The sequence below is a fragment of the Micromys minutus genome, assembly GCF_963924665.1.
Source record: "Micromys minutus genome assembly, chromosome: 11".
Classification (NCBI taxonomy): Eukaryota; Metazoa; Chordata; class Mammalia; order Rodentia; family Muridae; genus Micromys; species Micromys minutus.
In genome coordinates, this window is record NC_137980.1 from 38583581 (window position 1) to 38604186 (window position 20606).

The 20606-nt window shown below is 47.5% G+C and overlaps 1 protein-coding gene across 1 annotated transcript in view; it reads left to right on the plus strand.

Moving 5' to 3' along the window:
* Positions 1-18660: 18660 nt before the first annotated feature.
* The window catches only part of LOC308427403 (zinc finger protein 217-like), a gene marked incomplete at its 5' end in the record, with an annotated part of 8042 nt that continues 6096 nt past the window's right edge, over positions 18661-20606 (plus strand). Inside the window, one exon of the mRNA XM_080925535.1 lies at positions 18661-18727. Coding sequence (XP_080781661.1) covers positions 18661-18727 — 67 coding nt within the window. The remainder of the gene's footprint in view (positions 18728-20606) is intronic.

Here is a 20606-nt window from a genome sequence, read left to right on the forward strand (position 1 = left end):
GGCCTTGGAGACGGTGATGGCGGTGTGTGGGGCTGAGCATTGAACAGTCAGCTTTCCTCTGCATACTCCCTGCCCCCTTACAGAAGAATGTTTCTCTGACCAATGCTGAGGGCAAGGCTATTTGGACCCAAACCTGATTATCTAGAGGGTTGTTTGGCTGTACACACATCTGGTTCCTCCAAGGATCCAGGAGTTGATCACGCTCTCTCGTTATTTGCCTGTGTTGAGGCAGAGATTCATAGGAGGTAGTGTATGACAGTGGGGTCACTCACCTTACAGCCAGGAAGGAAGGTCTCAATTCCCTTTGAAGGCATGTCCCAATGGCCTCCCATTAGACTCCCTACCCCTCACTCAGCCCCAACCCATCCCCACACCCCACCCAAAGACCAACCTTTAACACATGGGCCTTTGGGGAACATTGGAGTTTTATCTTAAGGCACCAAGTTCAGGAACAATCTCTTAAGTCCTAAAATCAATCACATGAAGGGGTTCACCTCACACCAAGGACATTTCTCTCTAAAGGAAAAGTTTACCCAGCATAGCGGTTCCTGGAATTTCCCTTCCTTTCTGGGGTCTCTATCTCTAGGTATTCTTGACCCCTGGGTGACTTCACAAGGGGAGGGCACCTGCTCCCATTAGTCTTGCTGCTTCAGGGAAGGAATAGGGCAGTGACTCAATCCACTCAACAGAGGAGGCCCCGTGAGTCCTGCACTTGTGGATGGACTTCTCTCTGCCCTTCCCCCTTCCCTTTCCTCAACACAAAGGACTGTCAGGACTGTCCTCACTAATCGCGCCTTACTCCAAGCCTGGGATCCCAGGGTTGGCTGAGGCAGTAGTGAGGGAGGAGGAAATTACATCATTGACATTCTTTCTGAAGCTGAGAATTTTATCACGCAGCAGCCTTCTAGCTAAGGAAGCTTGCTGAGGAAGGGCATGCCTGTCCCACCCTGCCACGGGGGAAGTTCTTTCTCTCTTTCGTCTCAAAAGGCAAGCATGTGAACAAACTCAGTTTTTCTCCTGACATGGCACCTGGCCGCACGCCAGCCATGGCATTTAACATCTAGGGAACTAGTCGCCTCTGTGCAGGAGCTCATTAAATCAGCCAGTCTGACCAGGGAGTCAGTGAAAGACTGTTTCAAAAGTATAAGGTGGAGAAGCAATTGGATAAGACACCCGACGTTGACCTCTGACCTCCGAGTGTGAACACACGCACACTTAATCCTCACGCACGTGCGCCCACATAGCTGTTTATGGTGTACCTTGAGATGAGACAGCACTTCACCTGTCTGTAATGAGTCCAAACGGCTTTTTATCTCGGAAGTGAGAAGTCACTTTGAGTCACTTCCTTCTTCGAACGGCTCCTCACCCATATTCTGAGTTCATGACACACGATCTCAAATGCCTGTTTTTAATGCTTTGTGCCCTGCTTGGTACTGTGGGATGTCACCACACCAGTCAGTGGCCTGGGTATATCAGATGCCCGTTTTCCATGGCTTCCCACAGAAGAGTGGTGGCTTTTGCCACCGATGGAGTACATCTTTACTTGTTTTTCCTGGAAAGATGTTGCTCCTGGCCAAGTCATCCACAGAACAGCACACAAAGAGGGACAGGGCTGAGCTGTCAGGAGAAGCTAAAGACAAATCCATAAGCCGGTTACACGACTGTCGTGTTCTCTTCCAGGCTGTGCTTTGGACACCGTCTCCCTGCTTCAGCTTTCCAGAGAGCCGGTTGGTGCCCTGGGGAGCAAGGAACACGGGACCGACCTGCAGGAAGACCAGGAAGACGGAAGCTAAGCAGGCACAGGGTTCTGGATGACACAGATACTGGCGAGACTCAAAGCACATCTAACTCCATGAGGCTCCTGGTGGAAACCGCCGAGAGGAGATGCCAAAACAAGACTTGAGAGTCACAAAGTGCTTTCAGCGTTTAAATTGAACAGAACAGGGAACCTCAGATGTAGCTCAGTGGTAGTGTGTTTGCATGACATCATGACATGCACAATTCCTGGGTTCGATCCTTAGCATGGCACACACCAAGTCTGGTGACACATGCTTGCTATCTCAATGGGCAGATGCAGGTGGATAAGAAATCTCAGACAATCCTCAGCTACCCAGCACATTCAAACTAGCCTGAGTTACATATAAGAGAGAGTGTCTCAAAAGAGTGAAGAAATAAATAAGAGAGTTGGGGCACATGAACACACACACACACACACACACACACACACACGACTGGTCACTGTAATGGCATCTGTAATCTGGAACCACGGGAATTACAGTAAGTGGGATTCTATGTATCCCTTTGAGAATGACTTCTGTTGATGTCATTACTTGATGGGGACCTGTGAGAATGCAGCGCTTGCTTTATGGCTTCATCTCTATTAGTCACGTAAGCCTGTGCATGACATTTATTCTCTCTGGGTTTCCTCACCCATAAAAAAATACAAGGTCTAGGCCTCAGGCTCATACGAGCTCCCTCTAAGCGTGTTTGACCACATCAGTTGCATGGGTATCACCTCAGTCCTGGGGATACAGGTCCTATTTGCAGGGAGCTTATGTTCTTTGCACAGAAGACAGGGAGGTGGGGAGAGGAAGGGGTGTCTGTCAGGCTTGTGACATGATAAGGTCATCTATAACATTCACAGTCAAGTTACAAAAGAAAACTCTCACAATGTTTTAAGTAGGTGTTGGATTTTTGTTGTGGTGACAGCAGTAGCCCATGGGGTAACAGGTTGAACACAACTAGGTCACACTGTGTTGAGCATCAGGGAAAAGGCCAGGATTACAATGCCAGAGCAGGCAGAAAGGGTGCTGCAGAAAGGGTGGCCTTCAGAGCCTCGGCCAGTAGTACCTCCCACGTGATTTTAGCAAGCAATTGGTAAGGGGTGTGCCATAGAGATCATGGAGGACTCAGGGGGCAGAGAGGCCACTGAAGGATCTAATGAAGAAAGTGAGTTCTTTTGGTGAATCAAGGAAAAAAAAAAAGCTGGGGAAGGGGAGGCTCAAGTAGTACCCTGAGCATGTTTTCAGGAGGGTCTAGACAGGAATCTCTACACCAGCCAGTTAGCCTTACTATCTCTCCGAGCTCCCATCTTCATCTGTGAGAGGGATGTGAAGCAGGTCTGTTGTAGGTGAGCAAAGAGGAATAGCCTTGGATGAGCTCACCCCAGGCAGGCGTGAAAAGAAAGGCCTGACTTGTGGCGGCCATGAAGCTGACTCATGCTGACAGAGCATCAGCCAAGGGAACCTGCCTGTCATGTCCTCTCAGCCTCCCCAGACCAGCCCAGGAAGCAGTTATGATCCCATTTCATGGATGAGGTAAGCAGTTTCGTCGGGGCATCAACGTTAGTCACTATTATGTCCTCTGGTGACATCATGGGAGGTTAAGGTGACCCAGCTACTCAGCAAGAATGTGGGCAGAGACTTGGAGGAGAGAAATAAAGAGATTCGGTACCCAGACAGGAATATACGCCACCGCCCGTCGAGGAATGCTGAGTTTATCAGTGACGAGCTTTGTTTTGAATTCTGAAGGATGCGTGGGCATCTAAACCATCCCACAACTGTGCTCTGCTGTCATGATTTTGCCTGTTCTAGGATTTCCTATGGATGAACTCACAGGCTGTCCCAGAGTCCCGCCTGGCATTGCTAAGCGGTCTTCTGTGGTCAAGCAGACCTGTGCTTTACTTAGTCAAACAATGGGCATCCAAATAGGCATCCATACTCTTACTACCATTCCCTGTGAACAGAGTAGTCATGGGCGGTTGAGTCCATGTGTTGGTGGACGTGTTTTTATTTTTTCTGGATGACACCTAGGGGTGAGCTTGGTAGGTCACATGCTAAGTATGTGTCTCACTCTATAAAATACTGGTTTTTGTTTTTGATTTAAAAAAAAAAATAGCTGACTGTTTTGTGCTACTGTCAGCATAGTAGGAGGCTCCAGTTGCTTCGTGCCTTTACTAACAGCAGGCGCCATCAGTAAAGGTTATCTGCCCTACTGTGTGCAGTGGCATTTCATTGTGCTTTCTCGTTTGTATCCTCCTGATGACTGGTGGTGATGCTGAGTAACTGTACTCAGTGCTTAGTTGATAAGCTAATGTCTCTTTGTGTAAAATGTATCGGTCTTTGCTCGGTTAAAAACAATCTCTTCTTTCTATTCTGCCACGAGCAGTTGTTATATACATAGCTGTTTTAGAGGCTTTTGGTTTGTTTTCCTTTTGCTTGTTTGTTGTTTTGAGACAGCACTTTTCTGTGTAGCCCGGGCTGATCTCAGACTCATAATTCTTCCACCTTTGTCTCCTGAGTACCAGGATTAATTTAGTAACTATATTTAAAATAAAAACCCTTTTCTCTACTCTATGGTTTTTCTGTCTGTTCCTCCTTTCTTCTCTTCCTTCTCCTCTTCCCTCTCTGCTCCTTCCCTCTCTCTCCCTCATTACTCCCTCCCTCCCTTCGTCTACCCCTCTCTTCCTCCTTCTTCCCTCCTTCCCTCATTACTCCCTTCCTCCCTTCCTTCTCCTATTCCTCCCTCCCTTCTTCCATCCCTCCCTTCCTCATTACTCCCTCCTTCCCCTCCTCCTTGCCTACCCGGTTCTCACAAGTACATTCCAAAATGCTCTCCAGCTCACAGTCCTCCATCCCTACCTTTGAGCTCTGGTCTTCCTCTGCTATAGTTAGTGCTCCTCTCCTATAGGTTAGTGCTCCTCTGTTATAGATTGATGCTCCTCTCCTATAGGTTGGTCCTCTTCTGCTATAGGTTAGTGCTCCTCTCCTATAGGTAGATGCTCCTCTCCTATAGGTTGGTGCTTCTCTCCTATAGGTCGGTACTCCTCTCTTAAGGTTAGTGCTCCTCTGTTATAAGTTAGTGCTCCTCTGCTATTGGTTAGTGCTCCTCGGCTATAAGTTGGTGCTTCTCTGCTATAGGTTAGTGTTCCTTTGCTATATGTTGGTGCTCCTTTGCTATAGGTTAGTAATCCTCTGCTATAGGTTGGTGCTCCTCTGCTATAGGTTGGTGCTCCTCGGCTATAGGTTGGTGCTCCTCTGCTATAGGTTGGTGCTCCTCGGCTATAGGTTGGTGCTCCTCGGCTATAGGTTGGTGCTCCTCGGCTATAGGTTGGTGCTTCTCTGCTATAGGTTAGTGTTCCTTTGCTATGTGTTGGTGCTCCTCTGCTATAGGTTGGTGCTCCTCTGCTATAGGTTGGTGCTCCTCTCCTGGAAGAGCAAGCAGACAGTGTTCTTAACTGCTGAGCCATCTCTCCAGCCCCTGCTTTCAGTTTTCAAAAGGTTCCATGTTATATACAATTCTATTATCCAGCTACTTTATGATACAAATGAGTACTTGGTCTGTATCTCAGACAGGTCTAGAATCCTGAGTAAACACGGTGTTGTGGCTGCTCCATCTGGAAACTTACAGCCAGGACCTGGGGTGATTTATGCAAATTATCAGGGACAGATATACTTGACTCTGTACTGATGAGCTGTCTTGGGTGCACACATGGGCACTTCCTCCTACTACACGTCTCGGTGAGTCAGGGGCCGATGACTGCACAGTGTGACGAAACGAGGGAGCGCTGACTGCAGCTCTTCTTGCCCCAGCTTTACTTTTACATTGAAAGTAAGCCTAAACTTACACCAAAGCCACACAAATCTCAATTGTGTGGAGAATCTGCTCACAGCCTTTCTTTCCCTACTAGCTCCAGGCGCTCAAGTCTGGACACAGTGCTTCCCCCGTGCTTGGTGCCTAGTTCTACCTGGATGCTCCTCATGTGTGTTCTGGGACATCCCCCGTGACTCTGCTTCACTCCCGGGTGACACGTGGACACACGATGTCTCTGTCAGTAGTGGAATGAGATGCCCCCAGACTGTTGTTCAGTGTTTGGGATTGTGACAGACAGACACAGTGCCAAAGCAGAAGAAGGGTGAAAATCAAGATACAACAGCATCTGATGTATGTCTGAGTCACGCATGCTGCTGATGCAACTACCCAGTGTGAGAGAGGGCCATGTTGTGTACACACACCCCACACACTATGCCCCCCTACACCCCACACATACTACATTTCACAAACCACACATCACACATATACTACATGCCCTACATACCACATATACATACTATAATATACATCATATACATACACATGGTTGTGTACACACACAAACACACATAAACACACACACTCAGATAGGGTTTAATTGCTGTGATGAGACACCATAACCAAGTCAACTCTTATAAAGGATGACATTTAATTGGGGCTGGCTTCCAGTTTCAGAGGGTTAGTCCATTGTCACCATGGTGGGAAGCACGGCAGCATCCAGGTAGACTTGGTGCTGGAGGAACCAACAGTTCTACATCCTGATGTAAAGACATCCAGGAGAATACTTGCCTCTTCTGCCCAGGGCAGAGCTTGAGCATGGGACCTCAAAGCCCACCCCACAGTGACGCACTTCCTCCAGCAAGGCCACACCCACTTAAACAAAGACACGCCTCCTTATAGTGTCACTCCCCTCGGACCAACCATTCAAACTACCATGCATAAACACATACACAGCACATGCACACGCACGTGTGCACACCCGCACAGGCACACTCAGTCACTCAGCTCTGTTTTGCAGTGCTTCACTGTCACAACACTCTACTTATCTCGGACACACATCCAGGAATTGTGTGGGAAGGCTCTCAGTATCTTCGTTAAGGTTCACGTGGACTTAGCCGTTCCTGGTGGTCCTGTAGAACTTGGAGGATTTCTGCAAAAAGAAGCTAAAGTGCTGGCCCGACTCCTGGCCACACATTAGTCCTGCCTAGATGACGGGGATTTAAAAATGAGGGGACATCAGGGTGAAGCCTGCAGGGACAGGCTCAGAGAGGAGACCCACCCAAGCCAACTGCTTGCAGCCAAAAGGGATGCGCCCCATGTCCAGCTGTGCCTGGCACTATCTTACTACATCTTTAGTAAACATTCTTTTAGTTTTATGCGTGTGACTATTTTTGCTTGCATATATGTGTGCGCACCATAGGTGTTCCTAGGGCCTGTGGTGGCCAGAAGAGGGTATCGGATCCTTTGGAACTGGGATTATAGACAGTTCTTACTCACAGAGTAGATTGTGGGAACTGAGCCTTAGTTCTCGAGAGCAGGCAGGTCTTAGAAACTTTATTTTCTAAGGGCATTGGGATGGGATCCAGGGCTTTGGGCTTGTTTCTTCAGCCAGCGCTGTTTTTATGGATATTAAAATTTATGTTATTATTTTTCTTCTCTTTTTTTCCTGAGACAGAACCACACTCTATAGCTCAGGCTGGGTTTGAACTCACGGCAGTCTCTCAGTCTACTAGGTGATAAGATTAAATGTGAGTCTGGCTTTAGCAACCAAGTTCCCAGCCCTTCTGGATATGTCTTAAGGACGTCAGATATATCCTTGATTCGCTTTTAATTTTCTTTTTAGTTACAACACAATCAGCTCCGTGCCACCTGCCTATATGTGTGTCATCTACATATTCTTCCTTCTTCTCTTCCTCCCCCTCCCCACCTCCCCAGGTATCTGTCTTCATATCCTTGTGCTGAGGGTCTTGTTGGGGGAGATGATGAAGGAGAAGGGAGATGGATTAATGTGGGTCTTTGGAGAGGAGCTCATGGAAATTGCAGCATGCCTTAGTCTCTGGTGTATCCTCTGGTGTATCCATGCTGTGGCCTGGCACAAATGAATGAGTTGTCCAGCTGCTGACAGGCCTGCCCTCCAGCCCCAGTCTGGTCCCAAGAAAAAGCATTTGTGTTTGTCTCTGAGGCCGCAAGTGCTGCCTGGTTGTCTTTAGCTTGATTTGACACTCCCTTCTTAATAAAGAGTGCCGCAGAACACTGTCTGCAGAGTCGCCGTCCTGGAATGCCAGAGCCTTGCTCGCCAAGCTCCCACGGATCGCCCTTCAGATAGCCTGAATTATCTGGCATCCTGCATAGCCATTCAACACACAAAACCTATCACTGGAAGCGCGCGCGCGCGCGCGGGCACACACACCCCGCCCCCTGAAATGATTGTGTAAGCATTCTCCATCCAGAAGCTGGAGCGCAGTTGCCCTCTGCTGGGGAGATGAGGGCAGCTGGTCGGGGCGAGGACCGTGCTAGCACGGGAAGCCTGGTGCACAGGGACTGTGGTGCATGACGGGAACGGAAACGCGGAACTAAAAAGTCAGTCCTGCTTTTTGGGGGGAGTGGGTGACAATCAATAAAATCAGTTGTTGTTTTTCCTCTTTCATACTGGAACTGTTGGATTTGATAGATGGGAAGGGATCAGAGGGGGAGGGGAGGGATGGGGGTGAGAGAGAGAGAGAAGAGGAGAGAGGGTGGGGTGGGGTGGGGGAGAAAACATGCTCTTTTCTTTAATCCTACAAGACAAAGGTTTGGAGAAAGCGCACTGAGTGAGTGACCCGAAGGAATCCAGGAATGTCAGCTGGAATCAGCTGGAATCCGACTGTCGATCCCAGCGCTCTGCAGAGACTCTAGACTGATACGAACATCCTTTGCCTGTCCAATCCGGCATAAAAACTCCAACCAACACGGAAAAGAGAGGCTATACAGTTGAAGAAACTACATTTCTCACCTTCTGCGACTATACAATCACTTTCAGTGACAACGTGTTCAGTACAGTGGTTCTCAACCTGAGGGTCGCGACCCCCACCTTTCCTGCATATCAGACATTTTACGTTGTGATTCATAATGGTAGCAATATTGCAGCTATGAAGTAGCAACGAAATGCTTTTATGGTGTGTGTTTGGGGGGGGTGTTGGTCACCTTAACTTGACCACCTTGAACTGTAGAAGGTTGAGAACACTGCTCTAGCGGCTAATGTGTTGAACTTGGGTTCTGGGTACATTATTACCAGTAACCAGCCAGAACCCCACCCACCCCAGCATTGAGGCCCCATGCAGAGTTTGCTGGGAGAGGCCCTTGATAAGATTTCCTTACATATTTACTTAGAGACAAAGTCTCACTATGTAGTCTAAGATAGCCTCAAACTTGTGGCAATTCTCCTGCCCCAGTTTTCTAAGTACTGGAATTAAGAGTGTGTAGTCATCACGAACAGCTAAGAATTTACTGGTTGAAGGAAAACTCAAGCGGGGTTGGTTAATCCCTCCTACTCTAGGAAATGAGGCAGGAGGAATGCAAGTTCAAGATTTGCCTGGGCTACAAAGTAAACTCAATTTTGTGTCACAATAGTAACAGCTGTAATAGTAAAGTCCAGGGTGTGGCTCAGGTGGAGCAGGTGATTGGACATGTTTGATCCATCTGCAGCTCTGCAACGGGAAGAAAGAGCAGAGAACGAGAGAGGAGAGAGGAAAAGAGAGAAGAAAAGACAGAGGAGAGAGGGAGGAAGAAAGAAAAAGGAAAAGAGAGGAAAGAGAAAAGAAAAAATGAGAGAGAGAGAAAAGAAAGAAAGAAAGAAAGAAAGAAAGAAAGAGACAGGAAGGAAGACCCCTGCTGGACACATCTTCCTTTATCTTTCCCCAGGGACAGCCAAAGCCTGATGGCATGCGCTGCACACTGTTCATTCAGGACTGGCTCTGTCTTAAAGGTGGCCTTCACATGGCGCTGGCCTGGGCGGTCAGGAAAGGGTATTCTTCTTAGCTTGTTTGCAGAACTGCCTCAGGAGCGGTGCTGAGTCTGTGAAAGTTGCTGCCAGTTAAGGAGAAGACTCTACTGCTTATGGTCTCGCTATTGAAAAGTTCTTTAATTGTCTCCTGGTGTTCCAGGTTTTGCAGTTTTGTTTCTAAGGGTACATTCTTGGGTGATGTAATGAAGTCCCCAAAGACACAGTGGGGCTGTGTTAGATCGGGAAAGACATGTGCTGAGGATTTATCTGGAGGTGCCAAAAGGAAAAGAAGGGAAACAAGACACTTGGGGAAATGAGCTCTAGTCTGAGTTCTAGCTTAGCAATGGTGGTAGGAAGATAAGGCTCACACGGTGGTTATAAGGAGGCATCAGGGTCCCAAGAGGACAGAAGGCAGGAGAGGCTAGGCTGCCAGTCTGCAATCATTGTATAGTCTCTGAAGGAGATTACAACATGGTTGGGTATTCAGGGGTCCAACAGAGACTGTGGTAGAGATTCTGTGGGTTCTGAGACAACTTGACTTCAGCCAGATGGTATTTGAATAATCTGGTAGAGAGAAAACAGCTTCAGCAAACACAGCCACATTTAGTGGTGAAACTCTCACTTTGACTATGAATCATCTTCAGCCGTGCCCTGAGGTCAGGCTGGCCCTCAGCTCAAACACTCGTGAGGGATTGAAGCAATTACTCAGATAATACATAGCCACAGCTACTGGAAGGGCTACATCCCCAGAAACAGCAGGGTTATTATAAAGTTTGTGATTCTCACAGTTATCATCAATATATGGAGTGGAGGAGATTACAGGAAAACCTAGAATGTTAATGAGGAGACACTTGAGTTGTGCCATTTAATGTGGGAAACTGAGAGGCTCCCAGCCTCTAAAAGGAACGTTTTTGCTCTCAGCCAAAATGGAAATGAAACTTGGGGCTTAAATTTGGCAAATGATTCCGACCTCTGTGTAGGTGTTTTTAAATGCACAGCAGATAATTTTCATGTTGGAGTTTATTTGAGCTAAAAGACAGAAAAGCATGCCTGAAGAATTTTGAGATGCTATGAATAAAATAATTTACAGCTATCTCTTAATTAGCACCTCCTTCCTCTTGTGCTGGTTTACTGGGCTAAAGTAACCAGGAAGAAAAGATCTGCCCTTCTCCTTCTCTTCCCTCCTCCTCCCTTCTTTTTCCTTCCTCTCCCTCTTCCTCCCTTCATCCCCTCCTTCCTCTCCCTCCTTCCCCATCTCTTTGTTCTCCTTCCCCCTCTTCTCGTTTCTCCTCCCCCCTCCTCCTCTCCCTCCCTTCCTTCCCTTATTGTCCGAATTCTTCTTCTCTTCCTCTTCATTCCCTTCTCCTTCCTTCCTCTCCTCCTCTTTCCCCACCCCCCACTCCTCCTGTTTTTCTTCTTCGTTTATTCAAAGTAGCTTTGAACAGTACATGGTTCACCTGTGTATAGTAGAAAGCAACTTAGGGAAGACTGATCTTTGTTCTCTGGAGGCAGATGACAGTGTAAGGCCAGACTTTGAGGCCATTTCTTTATGTACCATGTCACAGGAAGGGGGAAATGTCTAGTCTACAGGCTTGCAGCCATCTACACAAGAACCACCTTCACTTTTAAGAGAATGTTTGGGAAGCTCCATTCCAATCACATCTGGCATCTCATTGGCTAGAGGGCTTTTAAATGGCACTCTTATTTGTAAAGGAGGTTTTGATTGATGTGTAGTTTTAAATCTCTTCCACATGACAACTGTTACTCTCTGACGAAGGAAGAAGGGAAGACAGAATATGGCTAGGTGTCTAGTAGACTTTACCACTTTGAAAAGCCTTAATATAAATCAGGTAAAATTTATTTTTAACTTAGTTTTGTAAAAAACAAAACAAAAACATAAAAATCCAAAAAACAAAAACAAAAAACAACCACCTTTATTGTGTGTGTGTGTGTGTGTGTGTGTGTGTGTATCACATGCTGCTGGTGCTAGAGGAGTCCAGAAAAGGAGACCAGATCCTAGAACTAAAGCTACAAACGATTATGAGCTGCTTGCTGTGAGTGCTAGGAACTGGACTCGTCTTCTGCAAGAACAACAAGAATTCTCTTAATTGCAAACCATCTCTCCAGCAACCTACTTCCAATAAACGTAATTGTTCATTGTAGCAGATTTTATTCTTAGTTAATCACCACAGTGTAAAATAATGATTATTTATATCGCATGTGTATCAAGGATAACCCTTGAGGGGGGATGCATGTGGGCTTTCTGAGAATGCAAGCAGTGCAGGACAGAACTTCATTAGTGCCCCATGAGAGACCTACCGAAACCCCAGGAAAGCCCTCTCAGAATGGAGCAAGTCCACTCTGAAGAGACTCAAACAGCCCTGGCAGAGGCGGCGGTGGCAGCGGAGGTGGCATGGAGCTTGTACTCAGGTCAGAAGCAGCATCTTTGTCAGCCCGCTGTGATGAGCACACGGAGAAAGGATGGAGATGAGGAACGAGCTGGGGGCGGGGCTTAGCGTTCAGGTCTCCTAAACTGTAGTCTGTGCCTCAGGACTTGTAATCCCCTTCAAGTTGCTCAAAGCTGAGTGGGTTGGGCAACATCTAGAACACAGAAGACTGAAAAGTGCCCTCCCCCCAAACCTCTTGATTATAGCTGAGTCAGAAGACACCGTGCTCTTTCAGGAAACCTGATATCTCCATTTTGCTAATATCTGATTTGGTAAACATGGATAAAATTTATAATTCGCAGTCAATCAAATACTGAATAAAGGAGTTCGAGATTGGCACCTTGGCTTTGGGGGCAAGAGGAGGGACTAGTCAGGGGAGGACTTGGGTACCTCCCCTCCTCTTCCAACTCTTCCTTCCCTCTCTTCCTTCTTCCTTTTCCTTCATTTTCTCCCTCCTCACTGTTTCTTTCCCACCCTTTTCCTCTTCCTTCTTCACCTTCCTCTGTTGCAGTAAATATAAAAAGATCTGTTGCTACCAGTCCCGTGGTCTCACTCCGAGGGAGCTGCTCCAGTGTGGAGCTGGGCACTGGGTCCCACACGGTCCTGTAGGGGTCAATTACCAAGCCAGTACACACACATCTCATTCCACAGGCCCGCGTGACCTCACCTTAAGCAGGCAACAGAGCTGGAACAGCACGCTCCAGCTGCTTCTCAGCCATTGCTTTCACACACTGTCCTCCACAGCCCGGTAAAAACATGACTCAACAATAACTTATCAAATAGATTTATACATTAAATTCTCAATCCACAATATATCCAAACAATAAATTCACTGCCAATTTATAAAGATATAAACTGCCCACCTAGCTAAGATAAAACCAATCTAGTTCACCTTGATCTGAACCATCTTCCTCTTTCTCCTCCTCCACCCCTCCTGTCACAGTAGCAACGGCGAGGATGTTCTAGAATGGAGGAGTGGCCCATAAGCACATAAGGAAGCCAGTTAAGATGCTCTGTGATGAGTACAATTCAGGGAGGGCTGTGAGGATGCATGGCTGTGCTGAACTGCATTCTGGAGCAACCCATCCAGCAGAATCAGAAGGTGGGTTTCTGATTGACAGGGCACAGTTCAGAAGAGGAAGGCTTCAGGAAGAAAGTGAGTTTGTCTGAGAAGCTACCTCTAACTTCTTGGCCGCAGAGTACAAGCATGCTTAATTAATCGTGCAGGATTAAATTTTCTTTTAAATTTGTTTTCAGCTCTTAAGGAAACATGAACTTTCACATTCAAATTTAGATTTGCAGCTCTTATGGGGGAAAAAAAGAGAAACTCTTAAGAATATCAGGCATATGGGGCTGGGTAGATGGCTCAGCGGTTAAGAGCACTCTCTGCTCTTCCAGAGGTCCTGAGTTCAAATTCCAGCAACCACATAGTGGCTCACAACCATCTGTAATGGATTCTGATGCCCTCTTCTAGTGTGTCTGAAGACAGCTACAGTATGCTCATATAAACAAAGTAAATAAATCTTTATATATATATATATATATGTTAGGCATAGATTCCTGAATCCTAAGAAAGCCATAACAATTGGAGGTTTGTTTGTAATCCTACTTGGTGCTGAAGGGACAGAAGCTCATGATGATGCCCTGGGGTTTTTATTTATTATCAATTTTTCATCGTTGTTTTGAAACAGGCTCTTGTGTGGTCCTGGCTGGCCTCTAACTTCCAGCCTCTACCTCTCAGGTACTGGGATTACTTGGTTCCTTAAAGTTTCTGTCAAGCTCCCTGAGGTTATGGATGTTCCAGCCAGGAGAGTCTATACACTCAGGCAGAGGAAGAAGTTCCGAGTCCCGGACAGCGACCGTGGCTCAGGGCAGACGGAGAAAAGAACAGTGGCAGAAGGATTTAGGGAAGATGGAGAGTGGAAATGCCACAGAGGCAAGAAAACAGATCAGGAACCCTGCTGTCCAGTGCTGCTCTAGAGGAGAGGGATGCAAATGAGCTGGGCGGGGACATTTATGCTACTGCGTCTGTGGGGGGAAGGGCGGGGTGTCAGCGCCTGTTCTCTCTGATGGGGAAATGTAGTGCAGTTCTCAGTGTTTGGCCTGAGAGAAAGGAGCGGCCCCTACAGAGGAGACTCGGTAAGGAGTTCTCCTGCGCTTCACTGTTTGTTAAAGTGAAGGAGAAATAAATGTCCTTCCAAAGGGTTTCAGGGAAGTGAGCCCAGCTTATCTGTGCTGAGAAGGCCCGGGAAACAGTTAAAAAAAAAAAAAAAAAATTAGACCCTGACGCACATCCAAGGCAAACAAGCAACACACGGCTCCTTCTGTAAGGGTCTGTGATTCACAGAACAATGATTCCCGGGATTCAGGTAGTACGTAAACACAAAGAGTGTTTTATTTTGCAGAAGTCCAGCACGCTGGGGTCCCCCATTACCAAAACAGAGGGACAACCAAGTGAGCCCACTGGCTCGTCTTAAAGAACATTGGAGTTCTGGGGAAGATGAGCTTTATCTTACTCTATCTCTAGGCGTTCTGGAACCATTGTGGGGCATGAAGACTGGAGCCTCTTTGTTTTGTTTTGTTTTTTTCTATTAGTAATTGACTTGCTCGGGATTGCTTGGACTTGCCCAGTTCTTAGGCCTGGTCTTTTTTGCCAATTTGAAGTCTGTCATGGAATCAGCCTAGCCTTCTCACATGCATAGGAAGAGGCAGAGAGTACCAGATGGTCCAAGAGCAGGGGGGTAAATGATAGAAAGAGGGATCCATGTGCCCTTGTCTTTAAGTATTTTGTTATTCTAATTAGGCAAATGGTTTTTTGTACTACATTATTTGTGAAACCGGAAGTTGATTCAAGGCACAGGACAATGGATTTGGTGTTTTGCAAGGACTGTTTCAGAACAGAGAGGAATGGAAGGAAAGGGCGGTTATTGTGAGGAGTGAAGGTGGGGCGGGGGCAGGGGGAGAGAGAGAATGAGAGAGAGAGAGAGAGAGAGAGAGAGAGAGAGAGAGAGAGAGAGAGAGAAGGAAGGAGCAGACTAGAGTGGGGTTGAGAGGAGGTGGTGGGAACTTCTTGAGTTAGCGCAGCAGTAAACGTGGATGTGCTTGTATCTTTGCAATGTAACTTTCTAACTGGCTCCTACGGTATTTCTAATGTCAGTGTGTCAGTGTTTGGGGTTCCATACTGTTCTATAGGGGCTGCACATTCCCACCAGAGAGCAGGAGGGTTCGTTTCTCCCCACATCCTCACCAACAATCCTTGTTGTTTCTGTGATGACTGGGTGGGTGTGGGGTGAGGTGAAGTCTCTCTGTGAGTTTGAAAAACAGTAAAAAAGCTCAACCCCAGGACATTTTGCCTGTTTGGGAGATGATGCTTCCATACGGGGAGTGGTGGAGTTGCTCTTGTGGTTCGCACCCAGCTCTTCAGATGCAGGAGAGATGTTGGTGGGAAAGCAAGATAGTGTGCTTGTTGAGGTGGACATATTCTCCACACAAAAGCCAAGGTTTCTTGACATACATCATTCAGGAAGGCCCATAGTGAAGCTATGTCTAGCTGTTTCCATCTATGGAGCAGACAAGGAGTTATTTAAAAAACAAAATCTGCGTTTGCAAATAGTCAATACTTTAAACTGATAGCAGGCGCTCTGCCACTGGGCCAGATCCCCAGCCCTGGTTCTTTAAGATGGAGTCTTTGTGCACTAGACTAGCCTAGAACTCACGACCCTCGTGCTCCAGCCTCCGAGCTGCTGGGATGAGCCACTATAACCAGCCTTTCTACCTTCCTAAGTTTTAAATCATGGGAAGCGGGGGAGAATACACCTTAAAGTATTTTACTTTTCTTATTTTAAAAATACTCATGTGTACATTGATCTGGGAGCAAGAACCTGTCAAAGCCAAGGAGCCGGAGTTATAGGGGGTTAACATGGGTGTTGGGAACTGACCCTAGGTCCTTGAGAAGAGCAGTATATACACGGAACAGGTTCATCTCTCCAGCCTCCATATTATTAAAAATAAGTACTATGAAACAATGCAATTGCGTTCAATCATGCAAACAGAGCAGACTGTATGCATAAGAAAGGAAAGACATCTCCGAGGCTTCTGAGGGACAGGAAGTCAGTATTTTTATTTTTCATGTGTTTCTTGTTGATACAGTGATTTTTCTATCAGAAACATTATTTCTTTTATAGTTCCCCTGAGGAGCTGTTTTTAAAACTGTGCGCTGAAAATCCTTGTTGAAGGATCAGAGCCAGAAAGAGACTCCTGTGAGGTAATAGGTAAGCGGGCCCTCTGCAGGGAGATCAAATGTCAGGCTTTGGTGTAGCTAGAAGTATCTAGAATGATTATGTTTCCCAAGGCTGAATAGCTTCCCTGTTTGCCTCTTTCTCTTCCCTGAAGAGCTTGTTGTGTGTTCTAGAGTTTTCGAGATGCCGTTTGGTGAAGGCGGATGCTGGCAGATCCTCCCAAGAGATTCCAGGTGGAGGATCCAAGTTCAAGTCATGTCTGAGCTACAGACTGACTTTAAGGTCTTCTGCATAATTCAGTGAGACCCAGTCTACAATAAAAAGTAAAAAGAAGGCTGTGGATGTAACTCAGTTTTCTCCTTAGAGGGGAAAGAAGGAGGAAGAGGGAGAAAGGAGGAGGAGGAAGGAGGAGAAGGAAGGAGGAGAGAGAAGGGGACTGACAAGAGGAGAGAAGAGGAAGGGAGGGGATGGGAGGAAAGGGGAGGGAAGGGAAGAGGAGGGAAGAATAGAGAGAAAACTGTGTTGTAATGGTCTCTGCCCCAGAGTGATGGCCTTTTGTGGTGGTTAGCTGTCATCGTTGACCTGACACAACCTAGAATCAGGGAAGAGAGTCCCAGTGAGGGAGCATCCACACTGGTTGTGGGTGGGCCTGTGGGTGATTATCATAATTAAGTTCACTGGTACAGGAAGTCCCAGCCCACTGTAAATGGCTTCACTCCATAGCCAAGAGATCCTAACTGTAGGCGGTTGGAGAACCTAAGCTGAGCAGGAACTAGCAAGCCAGGGACACTCCAGAGCTCTTTTCCCTCTTGTCTTGGGGGTGGGTGTGCCATATTTTAAATACCTGCCTTGACACCACCCCCCCCCCCCCCCCCCCCCCCCCCCCCCCCCCCGTGATAGGCTGTAACTTGGAACTGGGAGCTTTGGCTCTTTAGTTCCCTACATTGATTTTTTTGTCAGGATATTTTATCAAAGTAACAAAACCAGGACACTTGGTTTCCTCGGGTTAACATTGAAGAGTTACAAAACAGGCTGAGGAAACAGATTTTCTTCTCCCTCTCCCCCTCCCTCTGTCTCCCTCCCTTTCAATCCCCCCTCACGCCTCCCCCACCCCCTGTCTCTGTCTCTCTCTGTTCTCTCTCCCCCCTGTCTCTGCCTCCCCCTCCCTCTTTCTCCTCTCTGGCTCTCTTAACTGTCTGGAGGCCAAGCTAGCTCGGTGTTGAACTTTGAACACCTATTTAGGAAATCTTTGTTCTTAACAGTTCTGTGGCTTCCCTCAATGCCTGAACTTTTCTGTACTGTGTTGTCTCGTGGGTGCACAGAAGATGAGTGTCGGTTACCTCGCTGGAATCCTCTGCAGATTAAGTGGAGTGTGACATGTCGTGACCTTTGAAGTGATGGTTTTGGCTCGGTGTTACAAGTTCACTTCCTCTCATTCTATCTTAATGACCAAGGCTGCAGTTTCCTTTAGACAGCAAAGGCTCCAACTCCAGGCTGCTCCCAGTGGAGGCGGCGCACAGGTTGCTGGATATTCATTACCGAACTTGTATTGTCAAGTGCCTGAATCTCCCTTAGGGCAGAAGACCACATTTCATGGGGACTTTTTGAATTGGAACCCCAGAATCCCACTGTGGAAGGAGAGAATCAACTCTGGAAATCTGTCCTCTGCTTTTCACAGGTTGCACACATCTGCATGCACACACACACACACACACACACACACACACACACGAGAGAGAGAGAGAGAGAGAGAGAGAGAGAGAGAGAGAGAGAGAGGAGGGAGAGAGAGAGAAATCTCAAAGGACCTTCTTTATGCTAAGCACTTGTGTAAGTGTGATTTGATAAACTGAAGGCATTAGGCAAAAATAAGATGGCTTCAGGGAGATGGGACTGTGCTATGCATGTCCTCTGTAAAATTTAAAGAAAACTATTAAGGTGGCTGAAGAGATGACACACAGTTTAAGGGCACTTTCTACTTTTGTAGAGGGCTTGAGTTCAGTTCCCTGGATCCAGGTCTGACTGCTCACAACCACCTATAACTCCAGCTCCAAGAGAGGCCAGGCCCTCTTTCTGGCCTCCTCAGGCACCTACACACAATGTGGGTACCCCCTCAAAACACCCACATTCATATCCACCCACACCTCATAACACACACACACACACACACACACACACACACACACACACACAGAGAGAGAGAGAGAGAGAGAGAGAGAGAGAGAGAGAGAGAGAGAGAAAGTTTCATAGTTTAAAAATGTAAAGATTCATCCAGAACAGCAAATTTGGTTTAAGATGCTGTAATACCAAATTTATGCTTAGACCCAGTACTGTTCATGGTCTTCCCGGCCCCCATGGTGACTCTCTGTCAGTGATCACAGCTGTCCCGCTTTATAGACCGGACATGGGGGACAGGGCGCTGCATATCAAGCCCAGTGTGGTGAAGTTGGTGTGCCGGACTCTGGACTTGCGTGCGAGTCAACCACATTCCAAGGGACCTCCTAACATTTGGTCTCTGCTGTGAGTGCATCCTGTGACATGGGGCTGTTCTCCGTTCCCAGAGCCAGACCCTCCAACAGTGAGTCTGGTAAAGGGTAAACCAGTGAGTTCTCTCTTCTAACAGGAGCCAGAAATCACGCTGCCGTCTCGTCTTCTGACAGGATTGCTGCCAATTTTTTCTACATAACCATCATTCCAAACTGAAGCAGAGGACAGACAGCACGGGCTGAGGCAGCGGCTGTGGAAACAGAGAGTCACTGCTCCTGGGAACAGTCTGTGAATGATGTTGCAGACACTGCTTCATGTTCAGCTGGACACAGGCTCACTCTCAGGTTTACTCATACATGTAAATACTCATGGGCGTGTCTGCACTGCCTCCCCAGCCCTCTCTGTTCCAAAATGCCAAGTGTACAATCTGAGTGCGTCACCCCAGCATTCAGGACCTTCCTCCTTGGGTCATCACCCTCAACCTGGACATTTCTCTCTCTCCAGGAATCTGAGACACCCTCTGCCCCCCTCCCCCTCATGTCCTCCTTCAGAGCCGCGGCACGCTCACGTTCTGACCCACTCTGTCTCCCATTGGAGATCTGACTCTGACTGGGGAGGGGTGTGAAGGTGGTGAGGTGCTTAACATGGGGGCGAGAGTTTGATTTTAAGAGCCGGCATAGAGGAGAAAAGTTGGATGTGGCAGTAAGTGCCTGTAATCCCAGGCCAGAGGATCGAGATGGGCGTGTGCCTAGGGCTCGTTGGCTGCTCAGCCAGCCTAGTGAAATTGGCAAAATCCAAGTCCTAGCCAAAAACAAAAACAAGCCCCCCAAACTTTATCAAATGGTAATCATAACAACATACAAAACGTCCAAGGCTCATGAGGAATGACTTACTCAAAGCTGCTGGAGTCCGAGAGTGTCCGTGCACATAAAGAGAGGGGAGGGGAGGGGGAGAGAGAGGAGGGGGGTTAAGACAAGACTTCCTCTCCTGGACTGTGTGCTCCAAGTCACCAACCCGGAGCTTACACTTTGCTCTCTGGCACATCGGTCTTAGGGTTTCTATTCCTGCACAAACATCATGACCAAGAAGCAAGTTGGAAGGAAAGGATTTATTCAGCTTACACTTCCACATTGCTGTTCATCACCAAAGAAAGTCAGGACTGGAACTCAAGCAGGTCAGGAAGCAGGAGCTGATGCAGAGGCCATGGAGGGATGTTACTTACTGACTTGCTCCCCTTGATTTGCTCAGCTTGCTTTCTTATAGAACCCAGGTCTACCAGCCCAGGGATGGCACCACCCACAATGGGCTGGGCCCTCCCCCCTTGATCACTAGTTGAGAAAATGCCTTACAGCTGGATCTCATGGAGGCATTTCCTCAAGGGAGGCTCCTTTCTCTGTGATAACTGCAGCTCGTGTCAGGTTGACACAAAACCAGCCAGTACAACATCCCAGGTTGTTGGAATGACACTAGCATCCAGCAGGTGTGCCTCCCTCTGTGGTTTTTGAACAAACACGGGTGCATTAGCATGTCTATTGTCCTGTAATATGTTCTAATACCAGGAAACAACTTGTCCTGCTTTTATTTCTACTGCTGTGATAAAGACCAAGCCAAAAGCAACTGGGGAGGAAATGGGCTGACTTCAGCTTACACATCCAGGTAATGTTTTGTCACCACGGGAAGTTGGGGTAGGAGCTCAAGGCAGGAACTGGACAGAGTCAGATGGAGAAATGCTGCCTCCTGGCTTGCTCTTCAGGACTTGCTGAGTCTGCTTCCCAGCCCATGTCCTCGTGTAGGCATGCTTGGCTTCTGGGTGTTTGAAAGTCTTTCAGAGGTAGCTTTCAAAGGAGGCTTTGGCTGCTAACT